Consider the following 17,206-nt stretch of genomic DNA (forward strand, 5'->3'; position numbering starts at 1 on the left):
GTATATATATATATATATATATATTTCCCATAGTGCAATGCTGGTTGCCACCTGGAATCCTCATCAGCCTACACAGTTGTATAACTCAGCTATTTCCTACACAGGCATATTAAATTTCACTGATTACAAAGAGCATATTGATATTAATGTTTTCACGATAAATAAACTGTTTTCATAATTTTAAGCAGAATTTGCCTTAACAGCCTTTCAGTTTTGCTGTGAATTAATATGTATTGTTACCTTATCTGAAAAGTAGTCCCTACTTATCCTTGATATAACAAGGGAATAATGCACAGTTGATGCAATCATACCTAAAAGTTATTGAATTCACCAAAATAAACAGAGAGATAACACTTACTTTGTACATTCTTATGACTTAGGTGCAAATCCTGGAGTGTATTATAAACTGGTCCTTACAATCTATGAACAGATACTATAAGTCAGACAGAAATAGGAACTCCCTAGGGATGCTGTCCAAAAAAAGAAAAGTAGCCCCTGTGGAGTAACTCCCCCTAAGTCATGCTGCTGCTGCTGCTGAAAATATGCAATGAATCCGTCTGCAGTTGGAATTTCAGATGCCATAATCCCTTACAGAATGTTGTCTAATTATTTTATTATGCATAATAAATGTAAAATATTTATTTTAGCTTACATAATTATATTAAAAATGTATGCTATTTATTCTCAGTCTTGTAAGACATCCTTCACAAGTCATATACTTTATAGAAAGGAATGCATGCTGTTTTGCTGGTCTGGCTGTTTGTTTTATACAACTTCTACACCTTCTTATCTACAGCTAAGGAACACCCCTGCATATTGCCCTCCATTCCCACACCACCACAGCTACTCTGTGCAAAATGAACCATACAGTGGAATCCCAGAGAATTGAAAATTATTTTCTTTAATCACAGCAGAGGGATGGTCTGAAGCACATTAACATAATCAGTCCCACACTCTTGTGGTCAAAGTTGTAGCAATACTCTTTCTGCCTCACAAAACATGTCAGTGCTTCTCCTGAACACTTTAATCCAACAAATCTGAGCATATGAGAAAAGCAGGATTCTGCGTTTTGCATGCCCCCCTCCATGTAACTCAGATCCACTTCACTGAAACATCCCTCTCACACACATCATGAACATAAATTGCCTGAGAAGTTACGATAGTTACATAGAAAGTCAGAACAAATGGGAGTTAAATTTGAAACTTTACATATGAATAAATGAGATTTCCATTTCTTAGATGCATGCACAAAACCAGTTTAGTTCTGAAAATGTTGTATATCAGCATCTTTAATTGACATTATCAGACCATGGGGAATTTTTCACTTCTGCTATCAGGGTAATTTCAGGTACCTAACTATGCTGCCGGTTTAGAAAGTCTGTCCACAGACTGTATAACCAACAGATTTAGAAACCTGTGTCACAGGTGCTGTCCATTTTCAGGATGTTAAACAGTTCTTCAGTGCTTACTGTGCCCATTACCAAATGCAAACATATTGTTGTCAGTGTAACCCCAGGATGGTGTCATCTGAAAAGTTCAGCCACATAACACATCTTTTTTAAATGACTTGGAAATATAAAATAAGCATTGCATAAGTAATGGTGTGCAGGGCCCTGTGAGACCAATTCTGTATTATAAAATAAGGTTGAACATTAATTAAAGGTGAATGAATATTTTTGTATGACAAAGCACATTGACTTAAGAATGGAGAGACATGCTGTGTGATTTGAAAAAGTAAATGCAAAGGAAAATCATGCATATTTTTATCTAAATAATGAAAACCTAAATTGAAAACCCAAATGTGAAAAATATGTAGCAAACATACAAGTCAATTTTTGTGTTTATGAATATTGTATTTTGCTTCCTTCTAAAGGATTTTTAAAACTAAACTGAAAATATAATTTCAAATTGTAATTGTTACCGGAAGTCACATACTACTGTATTGAAAAGCAGATGTCAATTTCTTTGTCATCAAAATACAAAAGATTTAGACAAAAAAAAAAATCAAGTGGTGACAGTAAAAAAACCAGAGATGGAAGGGAACATTTTTCCCAAAAATACTGAAGTACAAGTATAAGTATATGCATACTACAGAGAATTTATAATTTATGAGCTAAAAATGCTAAGTTAGTTTACTATTCCCTTCAGAAAACCACATTCATTCTTGTCTTTTTCTAGTTAAGAAAAGAATGTCTCATGCTGTGTGTTATATAGGGAATAAATTGCCTTTTCTGTTTCATGAAGCCAAAATCTCCCTTTTCCCCATAGTATCTTACACCCTATTTCACTTCAGTTTATAAAGTTTATAACAGTTCCTAAATTTAGATTAGTTTCTTCTAATAGCCCTTTTTCTGTATTTCTAGCCAGGGTTATCTAGCCTTTCACTCACTAGACTGGCAAGAATTTTTGTAGGATGATTATTCACAATTTCAGGCTGAGGAATTGAAAAGCTTGAAGTCAAAAATCTCCAAGAATACTCTGAGCACCAATGAGCTGAATGGGAATAGCTTAAATGTCTTGTATTTGGCCACTGTTTTAATTCAAGTGTCTCAAACTACTTTATAGAACAGAGATCAGTTATCAATGAAAGGAAACTTTTAGCACCAACAATACTTTCCTCCATAACCCAACACAAAAAGAGGAATATTCACCTCACTGAAAGTACAAGGCTCATTAAAGAGTCTGCAGTTGCCGAGCAACATTAAACAGCAACACATGAAATAGTCTGGATGAACTTATAGTGCAAGGGCTGAGCTCACAGTATCACAATGAGACCTCAACCACTAGACATGGGGGTGAATTTTATCACTAGATCAGCAGATTTTAAAATCTTCATTTTAACATTTTCTGTAGGTGACACTTGCAAGACTACATACCATCTACTGAACTGGTGCAAACAATATTATTTACAGAGTTGATAAAAACTTTCCTTTAAAAAAGAAATACTGGGTGTCTTGACAAGAAGGCAACATGTGATTCCCTTAAAATTGTAGTTTAAAATGAAGAGAGAGGTGGATACAGAGCAGAACATATACTTGCCAACAAGGCTGGCCAATATCCCAGGACTGTGGAAACTGGCAGGCACAAGCAGGACTGCTGAGCTAATAAATACACCAACCCCTCTGTGGGCTCCTCTGCAGCTACACAGAGTGCCTCACTGCCTCTATAAGCTTGCAGTAGCAGCAGCAGCAGCATAGCTCTGGTTCCTGCATCCGTACCAGATGTTTTTCAGCTGAGCTTGGAACACATTTCCTCCAGAATCAAAGCTTCATCTGCTGTTATCTGTAGAGATCAGCCTCCAAAGTTTAGGTAAAAATTGGCCTGTGAAGGATGGAAACTAACATTCTATTGTCATGAAACATTTATTTTTCAATAATATAAAAGCAGGGTATGCCCAGATATTTCTTGTTAATCCTGATAAAATACACTATACTTGCATCTTCTCTAATAACCTCCAGTAAAATAAAATACTCCCAAAAAACTTGTTATTTCTTGGAATTTATATCCAATGCAGAAAACTCTTTATCCAAAGTAAACTGATCTCCTGTCTTTCATTTAACAGAATGCGGGGTTACGCATTTTGTCATCCTGAGCGAGGGAAGTGCATCCACTCATTGCATGTGTGTAACAAACCCCAAATGATTCACATCTACAACACTCCCAGTCTCTGGGGTCTTCGAGCCAAAGAGCTCAAACCCACTGTAACCCACATCTCATTAGCTAGCTCTGTAATAAGACTATTCCTACCAATTGGGGTGATTCAGTTAACGTGGATGACCACAAGATTAAGTGTCCTAAAGCACACAGCATTAAAGATAGTACTTCTTTTAACTTCAATGCAGCACATCATGTCACACTAATGCCTATATGCTCTCACTTCACTCAACACAGATCTTTTAACACAACTGCTCTGACAAAAGAAAACCACCTCTAATTCCTAGATGACTTACTGCTGACAAAACCACTTCTACTTATAAAGAAAAATATAAAGAAAGCAGGGACACTCTTAAGGTAGCAGCATAGACACACAGCCCTCCTCCTGAGGTTATCAAATTCAGTCCCCTGCAATTCTAGAGTGTGATTTATTGGGTGCTCAGTACAGAAGAATTCACAGAACATTTGACCCACACAAACAAAACAATGCAATGAGTAGTTTTTTACAGAAAATGTGTGACCATTGTAGAAGCTTTCTGTACAAGAGTTTTCTGTAAAGCAACTCATAAATAGCATGAAAACAGGTATTATGAGAGCAGACAGGCTTCATTATAGTCTTGCTTTAGGAAATGACACTAAAACTTATACTAAAGGAGTGTTACAGTTGTATGTTCAGTATGAAAAAAAATAAAAAATGCTATAGGGATATAATCAAATCTTTAACTTTCCCCTCTTGTGTGCATGCATCACAATATATACAACTAATCATATGCCATTTATCAAATGTAATGATAATTTAAAAAAACTTTTTGAACATCAACTCTTGCAAATTGCCCATAAAATATTTCTATGGATTCCTTCATGGTACATATAGACTAGCCACATCACTGTAAGGCATTAAAAGTATTTAAGAATGCAGAAGAAGTGTATTTAAGAGTAAAGATGCCCTTTAGAAGCAATATGTGATCATTTAATAAGTAGTCTATAATGAAGCAAAGACACAGGCGATAAGCACCAGAAGTAATCTCCACTCTTCAGTCATGTGATTCTTTTAAAATTAAATCTACTGCCCTACCATGGGGATGGGTTTTAGTGGTGTAACATGGGATGCCTCGCCATGCAACCAATCCTATGGCAATTCTGATCCAAACACCCTGGCTAGCAAGGAAAACGAAAATTGGAGCAGAAAACAAGACTCTGAAGAACTGCAACTAGCTTAAGTTGCTTCCAGTTCCAATAAGTGTCTGGTGAGTATTTAGGCTGGTAAGCCTTTTAGAGAACTTTTCCTTTCTTGGTGAAATGGTTGCAACTCAACCGAGAAAAATTTCAAAACCGCAACTGATTTGAAAAGGCAATGCAGATAAGCAGCCTCACCACGGAGAATTCCAACAGACACTGAAGCAGCTGTGAAACAAACACTCAACATTAGCACTGTAGTGTTACCACTAAAAGGTTTCCCATCATTTGTTTTTCTTTATAAAGTAATACCTAAATACTGAAGACTAAGTTTTTAAATTCAGCTCCTAATTTAATATGCAATTACTGCTGCCCTGATGGTGTTTTAATGGCAATATATTTTTATTGGTGACTTCAAATGAACCTCATCTGATCACCTTAACCCTTCTCTCATCATGCTTTAGTTAATGACTCATTACCTGTAGTCACACCAGGGACATCTGTAAGGCTTTTCTCCAGTATGGACACGCTTATGTCGTGTCAGATGCGATTGTGTTGTGGAAGCAAAGTTACACTCATCACATTTGAATGGTTTCTCTCCTAGAAGGTGACAAGAGAAGATTATCAGTTTTTATCTACAGAAAAGCAAAACAAGCCCAAATTTCTGGCATATCCCTTGAGACAGCTTTTAGCCCATTTATATATAGCAAACACAATATAAATTTCCAAACACAATGCATTAATTGCAAAATATGACAGAAACACAGTATCCAGTAGTCAGTATCCAACTGACTTCCCACACGGAAATACACAGCAGCAAAAAGGAGGAGAAAGAACAGCATTGAAACAGAGTAGCCTTGTTACTGTGTCTTAGTGCATGAAAATGCCATAACCAGGCGACAGGCATTCCTCTCACACTACATTTTCCCTTCAATATGGCCCAAGAACAGCCCCAAAAGCAACACAGGGAGGCAGAAGGTGAAAAAGCACACTGATGCTTGTATTCAGCACCTACTCAGAAAGGAACATCTCCAGGTGAAAAGTGTCTTTGTTTTCATCTCCAACATAAATTTTTAATGTTATCCTTTAAATAACATAAATAAACTGGGACTGAGATTATGAACCAGAACTCTCTGCTCCATTCCCCCTATCTTCCCTGCTAGTCTTCTGCTCTTGAGAGTATTTTCTGAACAGTAGGCCAATTTTCAGCAGAAGGACTTGAAAGGTTAATGAAAATAAAACAAAAACAAACACCAAGTACTAAACTTAGTATTTTCAGATGACTAAAATTCAATCTCTGCTGAATGTGTAGCTGCACTGAAAATTTCTAGAGTACTATTAACTGAAGAAAGGTAAAAATCTTTAGTGTCTAAGTTGCTATGTGAAAAGAGCACTTTTCCTTCTAATGGAGGGCTCTACCCCTTAGAAGATATTAAGACAAAACCTCATGACAGATGAGACACAGTGATGACTAACTAAGACACCTGTATCCCATTTTTCCAACTGGTTGTCACAGAAACAGTCTGTGGGGCTTACAGGCAGATATAGTTACCATTTAGGGAGGAAAGAGGTTTTCTTTTGTACAGAGAAGCCAAAAGCCAGCTCCTAACTTAGGTGATCTTCACCGCAGTGTGCAAGCCTTCCAATGTGTTTTTCTAAAAACTACATAAGGAATCAACATCCCTGACTTAAGAAGTCAGGATAAAACTGCTAGGGACAGACATGTGCCTTGTAGACTGTTCAGAGATCTAAGACAAGGAGTTTCAGATTGAACCCTAAGCCTATTAGCAGGTATAATTTGAAGTTTTTCAGACTGACAGAAGACATACCACCAGCATAAGACTATCAGTAAGAGTGGCCTTTTACAATCAGTAGCTACTGATTGCAAAAGGCCACTCTCAAACGTCAATGCCTCCAAGACAAATTCTTCAAGTTGTTTATAACAGGAGACACTGAAGATTTTGAAACAGATTTTGCCAGAATTTTGAGAACAGAGAGTAATATGCATTTTTCATTCTTGGGCATTGTTAGGGTTTTTCTCCCAAGGAAAGAAGATATGCAAGGCCCTAGAGGCTTGAAAAACCCCTAATGCTGGATGGCAAGACAGCAGAGCAGCTTCTGAAAGCTCCATAAAGAGTTGGAATAATTGTTTTTAGCAGCTGCGGGAGAGAATATCAGCCAATGTTTTTCATGTATTGTTTCATGGGACAAGGAAAGGTGAAGGGACAGGACACAAAGCTGAAGCCTCTATGCTGGACAAATTGAGACTGCTAGGAAGTATGTCTTTCCTGCCCCAAGTGGGGTTTTCTTGTCAGACCCTGACACTTTGCTCTAGAAAAGCTGATTCTCCCAGCAGCTTGCATGGTAGTGGCTGCTGCTTCAATTAAACTCTCTGGGAGGCCATAGACTCCCTAGCAACGTAACCTGTTCTTGAACTGAAGATTTCCTGTTCTGATTTATTTTATCATCCAGCATTAAAGAAGATAGCAACATTTTCAAGCCTAAGTAGTTAAGCCACAGGTATTTTAGATAACATACATACTTATATTAACTGCTTTCATTTAAAGCGCAGTAGAACCTTGCCAACTTGCCCTCTTGCAAAAAAAGGGAAGATCTGAACTGAAAGGAGATTTTTAGTTTGCCATTCAGGGGAGAATGGATCAAGTAAAGGTTCTCTTCTGTGCCACAGTAGGGTCAGTGGGACTGACAGCTGAGGGAGGGCCCACTGAAGCTAGGAGGGCTTGCAAATTCCATTGTGACTGTAAGAAAAATGATAATCCTTGCCCACTGCTCCAGGAAGTTTCTCCTTAGGAAATCCTTGTGGCTAACTGTTCCTGTCAAGTAGACTAAGTGTAAATCTCACCTGACAGAAAATATATCACAGCAGCACCACACAACAAAAGCCAACTAAATGAGGAGGAAAAAAGACAGCCTAACACAGTTTGTAATTCTTAGCAGCTGTACATGGGAGACAGTATTTTAATGGAAAATTAACCAGGTTAATTAGTACAGTTGAAAAAAACCTAAAAGACAACTAGGTATTTCTTTGGGTTGGGTGATATTGAAGAGTATATTAGCTGCAGGAGTGCTTCTATTTATTTGTTTATTTATTAAAGTTTTTCATAGACTTACTGATTTAAGATTTTTTTTTCTTCCCTATCTATGGGTCAGGATTCTTCTAATCAGTCTTTGTGTCCCAGTTTTACTTCCACCCTTCTTGCCCCCAGACATTTCAGGCAATAAACGTAATTCTTTTAATACAGGCTGCCATTAAAAATTCCGAGAGGACTCTTGTTCACCCCCAGTCAAGGCTCTAATTCATACAAAATTAAAATTACACAAATAAAAATATCAGTATTGGCAGTATTTTTTTAAACAACAGTATGTAATAACTTTAAAATAGTGTATCTATAATCATAAGGGCAAAGTCTACATATTTAAAGACCAATAAAGGTAAAAAAAATTACATCATTCCCCCACCATTACCATTACAGAAGACTTGTCTGTGTCTCACTATCTCCATCAATAACAAGCCCCATAAAAAAAAGAGAGGTGCCCCAAAATGATTCAGTGGTCAACAAGCTCCATGGGGGGAACAAAAACGAAGGACACACATTCCAAGATCAAGGACCCACTTTATGGGGGTTTACTTTGTTCTTAATGTAAGCATTTTCAAAAAGCTGTATTTCCTGATCACAGGATTCCAAAATAAACAGCTTTGCATTTTTGACAATACTGCAACCAACTTCTGAAGTGCATCTGTTGTTTAAGTCACCTGACATAAAAAATTTGAGCTCCAGAATCAAAAACTGGGAAAGACAAAAGGGCCAGTTCATAAGGACTACTAGTATATAAAAGCAGTTATTAAAGCTGCTGCTAACCAGTAATTGAAGGTTTTTTTTCTTTTTCACTTGCTACGGGACAATTTCTCTTAGGTAGGGAGAAAGTTTTAAAAACCCAGGTTTTTGGTGTCTTTGCTGGTCAAGGTTTGCTATAATCAATTCGCCAATCTGCTGCAAATGTTGGTGTAACTAGAAAAGGGAAAACAAAAAAGATGCTCTTCAAATTTCTTCTCTTTTGCTGAAAAGAGCTATAAGTCTTCTTACTGTGCTGCATTTCTTGTGGTATTCAACATTATAATTTTTTTAAGCTGTGGTGGGGAAGTTGAAGGGAAGAGGCCACATTATACATTAAATTCAATGCCGAGTAATGTAACCACACATTAAAGTCAAAGAGCAGTTCACATGAGAAATAGAAACACAAAGTGAGTCACTCATCTGGATAAAAACACATATATTATTAAATTTTCTTTCTTTATTACATTGACCTATAAATGTCTTAAGAAGTGCAAGACTAAAATGAGTGAGCAGAAGCAATCATACAAACAATGCTCTGTATGATAGAAGCTACCATTTTCAAAAATGCTTAAAAATATTTGAACAAAGGCACGAATTCCTTAAGCAGCTCCATAGATTCATGGTGACTGCCACAGAAGTGCACAGAAGTGCACAGTAAGTGTACTTACCCACTAACACTTTACTACTGTGATGTACTTCTATCATCCCTGGGAAGCTCCCACCACAACCAACACATGGGAAGCAAATGCAGATTGTTGATGTGTAGAAGATGAGGATGGGGTTTTTGCAATTTGCAGGAGTACTAACCAACATTAAAAAAGGGATTTCATGCAAGAGAACACAGGCTGAGACTGATGAGCACTGTTGGACTGAGACAGCTACTACATCACAAAATGGAAGTTTACTGGGAAACATGTAGAAGAATGAGCAAACAAAGGAGGGGAGCAGAACAGCAAGAGCAAGAACATAAAGAAAAGACATTTTAAAATTATGAATTGTTTCCATGTTTTCATTTCAAGCAAGAAGTAATTACCGTTGCTTGTTTTTTCTCTCTTATGTAATTTCCTAGTTGATCATGATTAAGGCAAAGTATTTAAATTACCTGATATTACATGCTTCTTGTGTGTGTGTGTGTGCACGCATGTGTGTGTTTATTTTTGGTGGCTGATTTAGAGGTTATTTACCCTTTTTGGTTACAAAATTCAAGTAATCATTTAATTCTTTGCACAATTTAACTTTCTCTAAATCCAGAAAAAACTACCTTCAGTAAGATTTTCTTACTGATACAATATTGAAGTAGAATACAAATCAAAAAAACTTTCTTCAGGATGACTCACAACACAAAATCTCTTTCTCTCAGTCTTGTTAAGACACCAGCAGTACAGCATCTATGTTCCTGCAGCACCGCAAACTATCCCTTATTTACCACAGAGCACCAGGTGATACTGCGAGTGGCCCAAGTTTCTCTAAGACAGTTTATCACAGCCTGGGCAGCCATAAGTGCCTATTGTAAAGCATTTGGCAGACAGAGATGTAATATTCCTTTCAGTGTGATAAAATTCTGGTCAAACTCTGGACCGCTCCTTAAGCTGCCATCGCTTCAGTTCGCAAAACAGAAGTTTAGGCCATGGATATTTACATTGTCAGTGAAAGACTTTCAGAATACCAGAGACAGATTTTTGCAGAATAGCACTGGAAGAAGGTGCACTCAGGCCATAAAATAATGTTGGAAAATCTTCCCAGGACAAAATCAGCCAACAACTTCACTTATTCTCTGTCCAAAGTGCAGTTTTGTCATAGCACCAGGTCATCATTAAGGACATTATATATTTTAAAGAGAACAAACACATCAACTGGTAAAACATCAGGAATCTCTTGATAGGTCAAATTATTTGTTCCTTCTTTACAGTCAAGAAGTCCTATATCAAGGAAATCTTTATGCAGATGCATCATGCTTACAAATATATTAAGTACTACAGTTTTTCAAGTGTTAAAACTAAGGTTTCTTCTTTCAGTTTAATATTGCTGTACTTCTTTCCATTCAAAACCAAAAAAAGTCTCTTCAAGGGAAAACATCCTATTTACCAAACTAGTCTGTATAGTTTACTGCAAGAGTGACTGAGGGCCAGACTCTGCCAGCTTTTCTTCACACCAAGTTATACTTCATGCTTCCTGTAATATTTCCAAATAAAATGCATCTTTCCCAAGATAAAGGCATTTCTCCAAGTACAAAGAAAGAATATCATCTAAAAAGAGAAGAACAAAATAAGAAATACCAGAATAGAGAATATCAAAAGTGTGAAGTGGCTGGTCCTACAGCCAGTCTTCTCTTGCATCAAATTTCTACCAGCAGCTGAACATTTCTCTGGGGTGTCGGGACATCTCAGGCCTTGAGGCTGGGACGAGGGGAGACTTGTTAAGTTGGTTAAGACTCCTTAACTACATGTGAGGATTTGCTCATTTGCCCTTGAACTGTGGGCCTCTGACAGGTGATAGAAGTAAATCTTGGATAGAAAGATGTTCTGTGTCAGCCCCCTAGACAGCTTGTATTACAGTAGGGAATTATGTAAGCCATTTAGAATATTTTTGATACCTATCCCTTTCAAATCTGATTGTAATTTGCTTTGGCAAAATTATGCCAATGAGGGACAGAGGAAAAAAAAAGGTATAAAGGTACAACGAGGAGTGCATGCAGCTAATGACTGAGATAAAGTTGAGCACTGGATGAAAATATAATGGAACCCAACAATGCTAGCAAAGGTGGATTGTGTCATTCTCCTTGAAACAAATAGAAGGTACAGATAATTTTTCTGCTAAAGAATCATCTCTGATTGTTTGTGCCACAGAGGCAGATAAATGCCAAAAAGATAGATCCCTCTGCCTCTGAGATACTGTCCTATATAGTATAAAGTTAATAGCAAAGTAATAACGAGCCTCCAGTCCTGACATAAAATATAAAGTTATGCTTGCTAGATGCAAGCTTCATGATCTATAACCTGTAAATCCCTGTGATCATAGCACAGGAAGCCTCCACCACACTGGCAAAAGAAGGGCAAAAATGTCTTAAAAAACCTGGACAGCTTTTCACCAGGAGGACACCATATTTTCAGTCTAATTTTGCACATAAATCGGGAAATAAAGTAGTTTTTTTCTTGGTTGGTGGTCTAATGATACAATATATATTTATTTGATTATAAGGGCTTACATTTCTGAGAAACTAGATCTGAATTCACATAATAGGTACAGACAAGAAGGGTAAATACAAGAATTTGCATTTTTTCTACATCCCGAACCTAAAACAACTGTTTACCATTTGTGTGGCTGCATTGACTATGAGTCCTAGATATGGGTAAGATCCCAATGTGTCACCTTTCAAGGTAGGACAATGAAAAACGAAAGGTATTTCCTATCCTCTTGATAACAACGATTTATTTTTGCTAAGGAATTAATTAATTAATTAATCAATCGATTTCTTAGCCCACATTTGTTAAACTTGTGCCAACGTGAAAATTCTTCAAAGCTCCAGAAAAATGGAAACTTTAATTACAACTGAAGCATACAGTTTCTATTCCAGTAGTAATTGCTCATGTTATCATTCAGAGTGTAATAATAACTTATTATATTTACTAAATTACTTTTATTGGCCACTTGAAAAACACAAACTTCCTGCAGTGAATGGGAACTCACTGCGGCAGTATTCTTCTACTAATTTATGTTCAATGTTATTAGAAAAAAAAATTCTGCATGTAGGATTACTAGCTAGACTAGCAAGCAATTTTTGGCCTTGAATACATATATATTTTTTTAGAGCTTATCTGCTTCAAGGTATTGCCTGACCAGCACTGAAAATCCCACCTTTTTGAAAGCATCAGAATCTCCTGCAAATATGGTTGCTTTAAATAAACTGAAAACAGGGTGGGAAGAATGGCTTCAGGCTCTCAAGAAAAAGAGTAGCTGCTCTCCAGGAAATTACACATTTAGATGGTATATGTCCTGAATGAAGATTAGTTTATACAGGGACATAATAAAATCTCCCACTGTGATTCCTTTACAAAATCCATGGAAAATTCATGATGTAACAACTATAGATTCTCATTTGTTAGCCATTTCTTTCCACTGTACATTAGACAATGGTCACTTAACTCACACAGCAATTCCTGATGATATTACATTATCCTCATGATAGTCAGTAAAACAAAAAAACTACAGTGGCTTAAATAGCAACACTTCTACATCTGTTTGAACAAAATCTATTCAAATAATCAAACACTTACATGGAACTACTAAAAAGCACAATTAAGGTAGAATGTATTAATAAATGTTTAATACTTACACTTTTTCTGGTCTTCTGAAACTAAGAACCAATTTAATTTTGCCTGATATTAAAATTTTATAACCATGTGGTAGGAAAGCTTTACTAATTCTGGAAGAGAAATCTTGTTTTACATGCCAGCCATGTGGTAACTCTTAAAGTTGCACCTATTAATTACAAACTATCTTAAAATTACGAAAGGGCAACTGAAACAACACTAGCTTTCAACTACGCTTCAGTCCAAAAAAAAGGATTAATTTATATGTAGTCTCTAATTTTCACCCAGGGACATTCTAGCAGTCTCTTGCAAAATCATCACAGTAGGTAATCTATTTGGGCCTTGGAAAAAAAAAATAGTAGACTTAGTATTCATTGAAAGAAGAAAGCCAGGCTTCACAATTTTACTTCCTTCAGAAAAAAAACCCAAAAAACCCCAAACCCACCAAAAATACCCCCCACTCCCGCCCCAGCAATTATTCAAACTCCCAGCTAACAGATTTGGTGCACACCCCGGGCGCAGCGATTTCACAAAAACGAGAAAAGAGCAAAGCAAACAATGAGCCAATGTATTATTTGTGCTGCAACGTGCTATTTGCCTCATGCTACTCCCCAGCGTAGAGGGACTCCCTTGCTGGGGAAAATATAGCGAAGAGTAAAGACAGCTTTACTGACCTGTGTGCTGCCGCCGATGCTTGGTGAGGGCATGACGTGTCCCGCCGGCAAAGCCACAAAGGTCACAGAGGAACGACTTCTCGCCTGTTGCAACAATAAACAGATGAGGGACTGCGGAGGTCACAGATCATTAAAACATATCTATCAAGGCTTTCAGGGTTACTAATTCCTCCAATCAAATGTTTCCATGTAAATATGTCAAATGGGAATGAAATTACCACTGCGGTTTATTGACTGTGATAAAATCTGAAAAGCACCACTGAACATAATTACATACTTGTCAGACCCATAAAAATTAGCTTTATTATCAATGGAATGGTTTTGTACAACTTCATTTCTGTTAGATGTCTTCCAGATGGGGCTGCTTTATGCACTTGAACAGTTTTTATGCATATCCTGATTTTTTACAATTCCCATACATCTGGCCTTTCTGTGCTGAGTAAAGATTGCCTGGAAAAAAAAAAAGTTAATATACTGTATATATGATTCTGCTTAAATAAAATATATTTAATTTACTAAAAAATTACAGGTACTGAGAAATTTTCAACAGACTAGGTCCCAGTCATCTTTAGTTACCATCTATTCATTAATAAGTATTAAATTATTTTTCTTGAACACAATAAGAGTGCAGGCAACAATAAAAGCCAAATTATTCAGTACCAGTGGCAATTCAGCACTGTTTATGTTTCTAAAGTTTTCATGACATAAAGAAAACAGGTCTGGGGATTGCTACTGAAATTGCAGAAGAACTCACAATGTTCGTCTTCAAATGATAATTCTTCATTCCAAATCTCTGGACCAATTTGAGAGATTTTGGCAAGCTCAGTACTCATTAAAAGTGTATAAATGCCCTCTTTTTAGCTTTAGATTTTTTTTTTTTTAAACAGAAGCTAGTATCTTGTCCTGTTGCCTATAAATACAGTTTATCATTTCATGGCAATACTTTCATTCAGTATGTACTACCATGCACAGAAATCTCAGTCTATAAATGCCACATGGAAGGTCATTATGAATTAGTAACACTAACCTCAGGTATAGTCTCAATAACCTGAGATAAGACTGAATTTTATTATTTTTTTTAAAAGAATCCCTTTAGTCATTTAGAGCCAAATTGTCTTCTTTCACAGTAACATCAGAAAGGGGGCTGGTGGGGCAATGATGCTGAATGCATTGAAGCTAACAGTCTCCTTCCAATTCTTCCCCGTGGGGAAGGAAATTTAGTTCCTATAAAAGGCAGCTGGGTTAAGAGGTCCAGTGTCAAATTACCAAGTCCTCCTGTGGAGATAGAAGGATGGAAACCTCCATGCTGTTTATTCCCACATATCCAGGCACAGGAGTACCCAGACTTTCTGGAAAGGCACAGTGCCTCAGTTAACTTTGGATACTGTTCATATAAGCAAGAGACCATCTCATGAGTGGGAGCTACCAGGAGAGCCCTGCAGGGAGCAGCTGCCCTCTCCCACCACCACCTCCATGAGGTCTCTGGGGAGCCCCAGCTCCTCACCCCAGGTGCCCCAGTGAGGGAGTCCCTGGGCCCTGTGATACCACGAAGAAAGCAATTCCAAAGTTTCCGAGGCAGCTTGAATCCTACCACCAAAATGGGATGACGAAAGAGCTGATAAACCTCTGCCATGTAGCGAGGCTATGAAATGCAGTGGGCATATATTTCAGAATTTCACCATTTCAGAAAAAAGCAAATGGTGCATTGCTATTTTCTGCACCCAACTCTGGTCACACAAAGCAGAAAAAATAAAATTATATGGGACTATGGGCTTTTTGAAATTTTGGTCTGTTGATGAGAGTATCCCAGAAGAGTAGCTAAGATGCGAAATAATTCCACTACCTCTTTTGGGAGTGAATTCCAGCAACCTGTTATTATAATTGAATCTAAAAAAAACCATCAGAAACCCATTCTCACTATCACATGAAGAAGGTATTTGTGCTAAATGATGTAACAAAGTTTGAATTTTACTGCAAAATGTTTGTCAATAATAATATTGTTGAGGCCATGTATGATTGTTACACAGAGATTTCTGTTAAGTCTCTTCCAGGTTTTTTTAAAAAATTACTTTATGGTATTTTAAAAATAAGGATCTTCAGCATGTAGCACTTCATCAAAATATCAAAGAAAAGGAATAGAATGGCTACACATAATGCTTAATTATAACCAAATATTAATTTAATTAATTAATCAATTTTAAGTATAAATCTTTCTAACTAGCAGTAATGCCTAACACCCCAGCATAAAATTCACACTTTAAAGTTAAATGCTGTACCATGCCTACCAAGAAATTGCTCATCATCTCTATATTATCATAAATTAGTTCATGTTGTGTTTAACATCTAGGAGCAGAGCTCAGTATGGCCTGCAGCTTCATAAACTAATGAGGACACAGAGCACCTATAGCATCTTTGCAGGCTCATGGATTTACTGGATAGTTTATATCTGGGCCTTTGCAACAGCTTTTAAACCACAAAGAAATCATTCAAAATCAACCAAAGGCTTTAAAGTAGGGAAACTGATCCATCCTATAAAATAATTTGCCAGTTAAATACTACACACTCCTCTAGGTTGCATCTAAGAACTCTCATGCAGTCAGGGCTCTTGAAAAAGGTTTTGCATCTGAAAATATGACACTGGAGGAAATTTGGCACCTGCCTTTTAAAATCAGGAAAGGTGCTGATGTGTCTGATTTTTTGCATCATTCATTATCAGACGTATTTATCAATTAATTACCTTATTTGTTGTATGCATCATGCCATACATACATATACAAATATCTCCAGAAACACAGAGAAAAAACTTCATCACTTGTGACTTTAAGTTCAGTTGCACAGTGTTTCCTAGTCCTGAAGCTTGATGGGGGATGAATCCCTCATATCTAGACATAATATTTCATTTGACTTTTGAGCATGTATTGATACATTGATGTATTTTATATTCTTCTGGATATGCTTAACAATTTTATCATTCTGATCTCAGAATTTGCGACTTTTTAACTTTTAGGAAAATGTAAAGGCAATATTTCACTTGCTGTACAGGGGGCTGATCTAACTTGCCATGTTTATATGATAGCAGAAATGCAATAGAAAATGGTCCTTTTCTTAACAACTTGAATTAGTTTCAAGTGTGCCATTTTGCATTCAAATGTAGAAAGACACGGAAACCAATCCTTTATTTTCTATTAGAAAACAGCCACTGTCCCCTATCTCTCATTATGGTGCAGACTACAAGACCTAACAACAAAAATCCATATTATTGATCTAGCCAAGTCTCCACAATTATTCTTTAGAAGGAAACGCCGACAATAAATTACATCTGCACTGGCTTTTCATCTGCTGTTCGATATAAGTGATCTCTCAGGGCAGGCTGGAGACCTTAAATCGTCAACACCCTTGTCAAAGGAGCTAAGGAGGCCTGGGCTTCCCACAAACAGCTCTGAAGGAACTTTTAACCTACAGTTTCAAGCTACAGCACAGATCTGAACAAAATGGGGAAGAATCTGTTCAGGAATAATAAACAAATATTTTTATT

General features: G+C 36.9%; 1 protein-coding gene across 4 annotated transcripts in view; it reads right to left on the reverse strand.

Annotated features, from left to right (window-relative positions):
* Nucleotides 1-17,206, reverse strand: part of ZNF407 (zinc finger protein 407) — a 344,392-nt gene that overhangs the window by 125,559 nt on the left and 201,627 nt on the right. For all 4 annotated transcript variants that reach the window (XM_033061690.1, XM_033061665.1, XM_033061681.1 and 1 more), the window contains exons 6-7: nt 13,672-13,755; nt 5,310-5,430 (exon numbers count right to left, since the gene is read on the reverse strand). In XM_033061690.1, the coding sequence (XP_032917581.1) occupies nt 5,310-5,430; nt 13,672-13,755 (205 nt within the window). The remainder of the gene's footprint in view (nt 1-5,309; nt 5,431-13,671; nt 13,756-17,206) is intronic.

This window comes from Catharus ustulatus, chromosome 1 (assembly GCF_009819885.2).
Source record: "Catharus ustulatus isolate bCatUst1 chromosome 1, bCatUst1.pri.v2, whole genome shotgun sequence".
NCBI classification, from domain to species: Eukaryota; Metazoa; Chordata; class Aves; order Passeriformes; family Turdidae; genus Catharus; species Catharus ustulatus.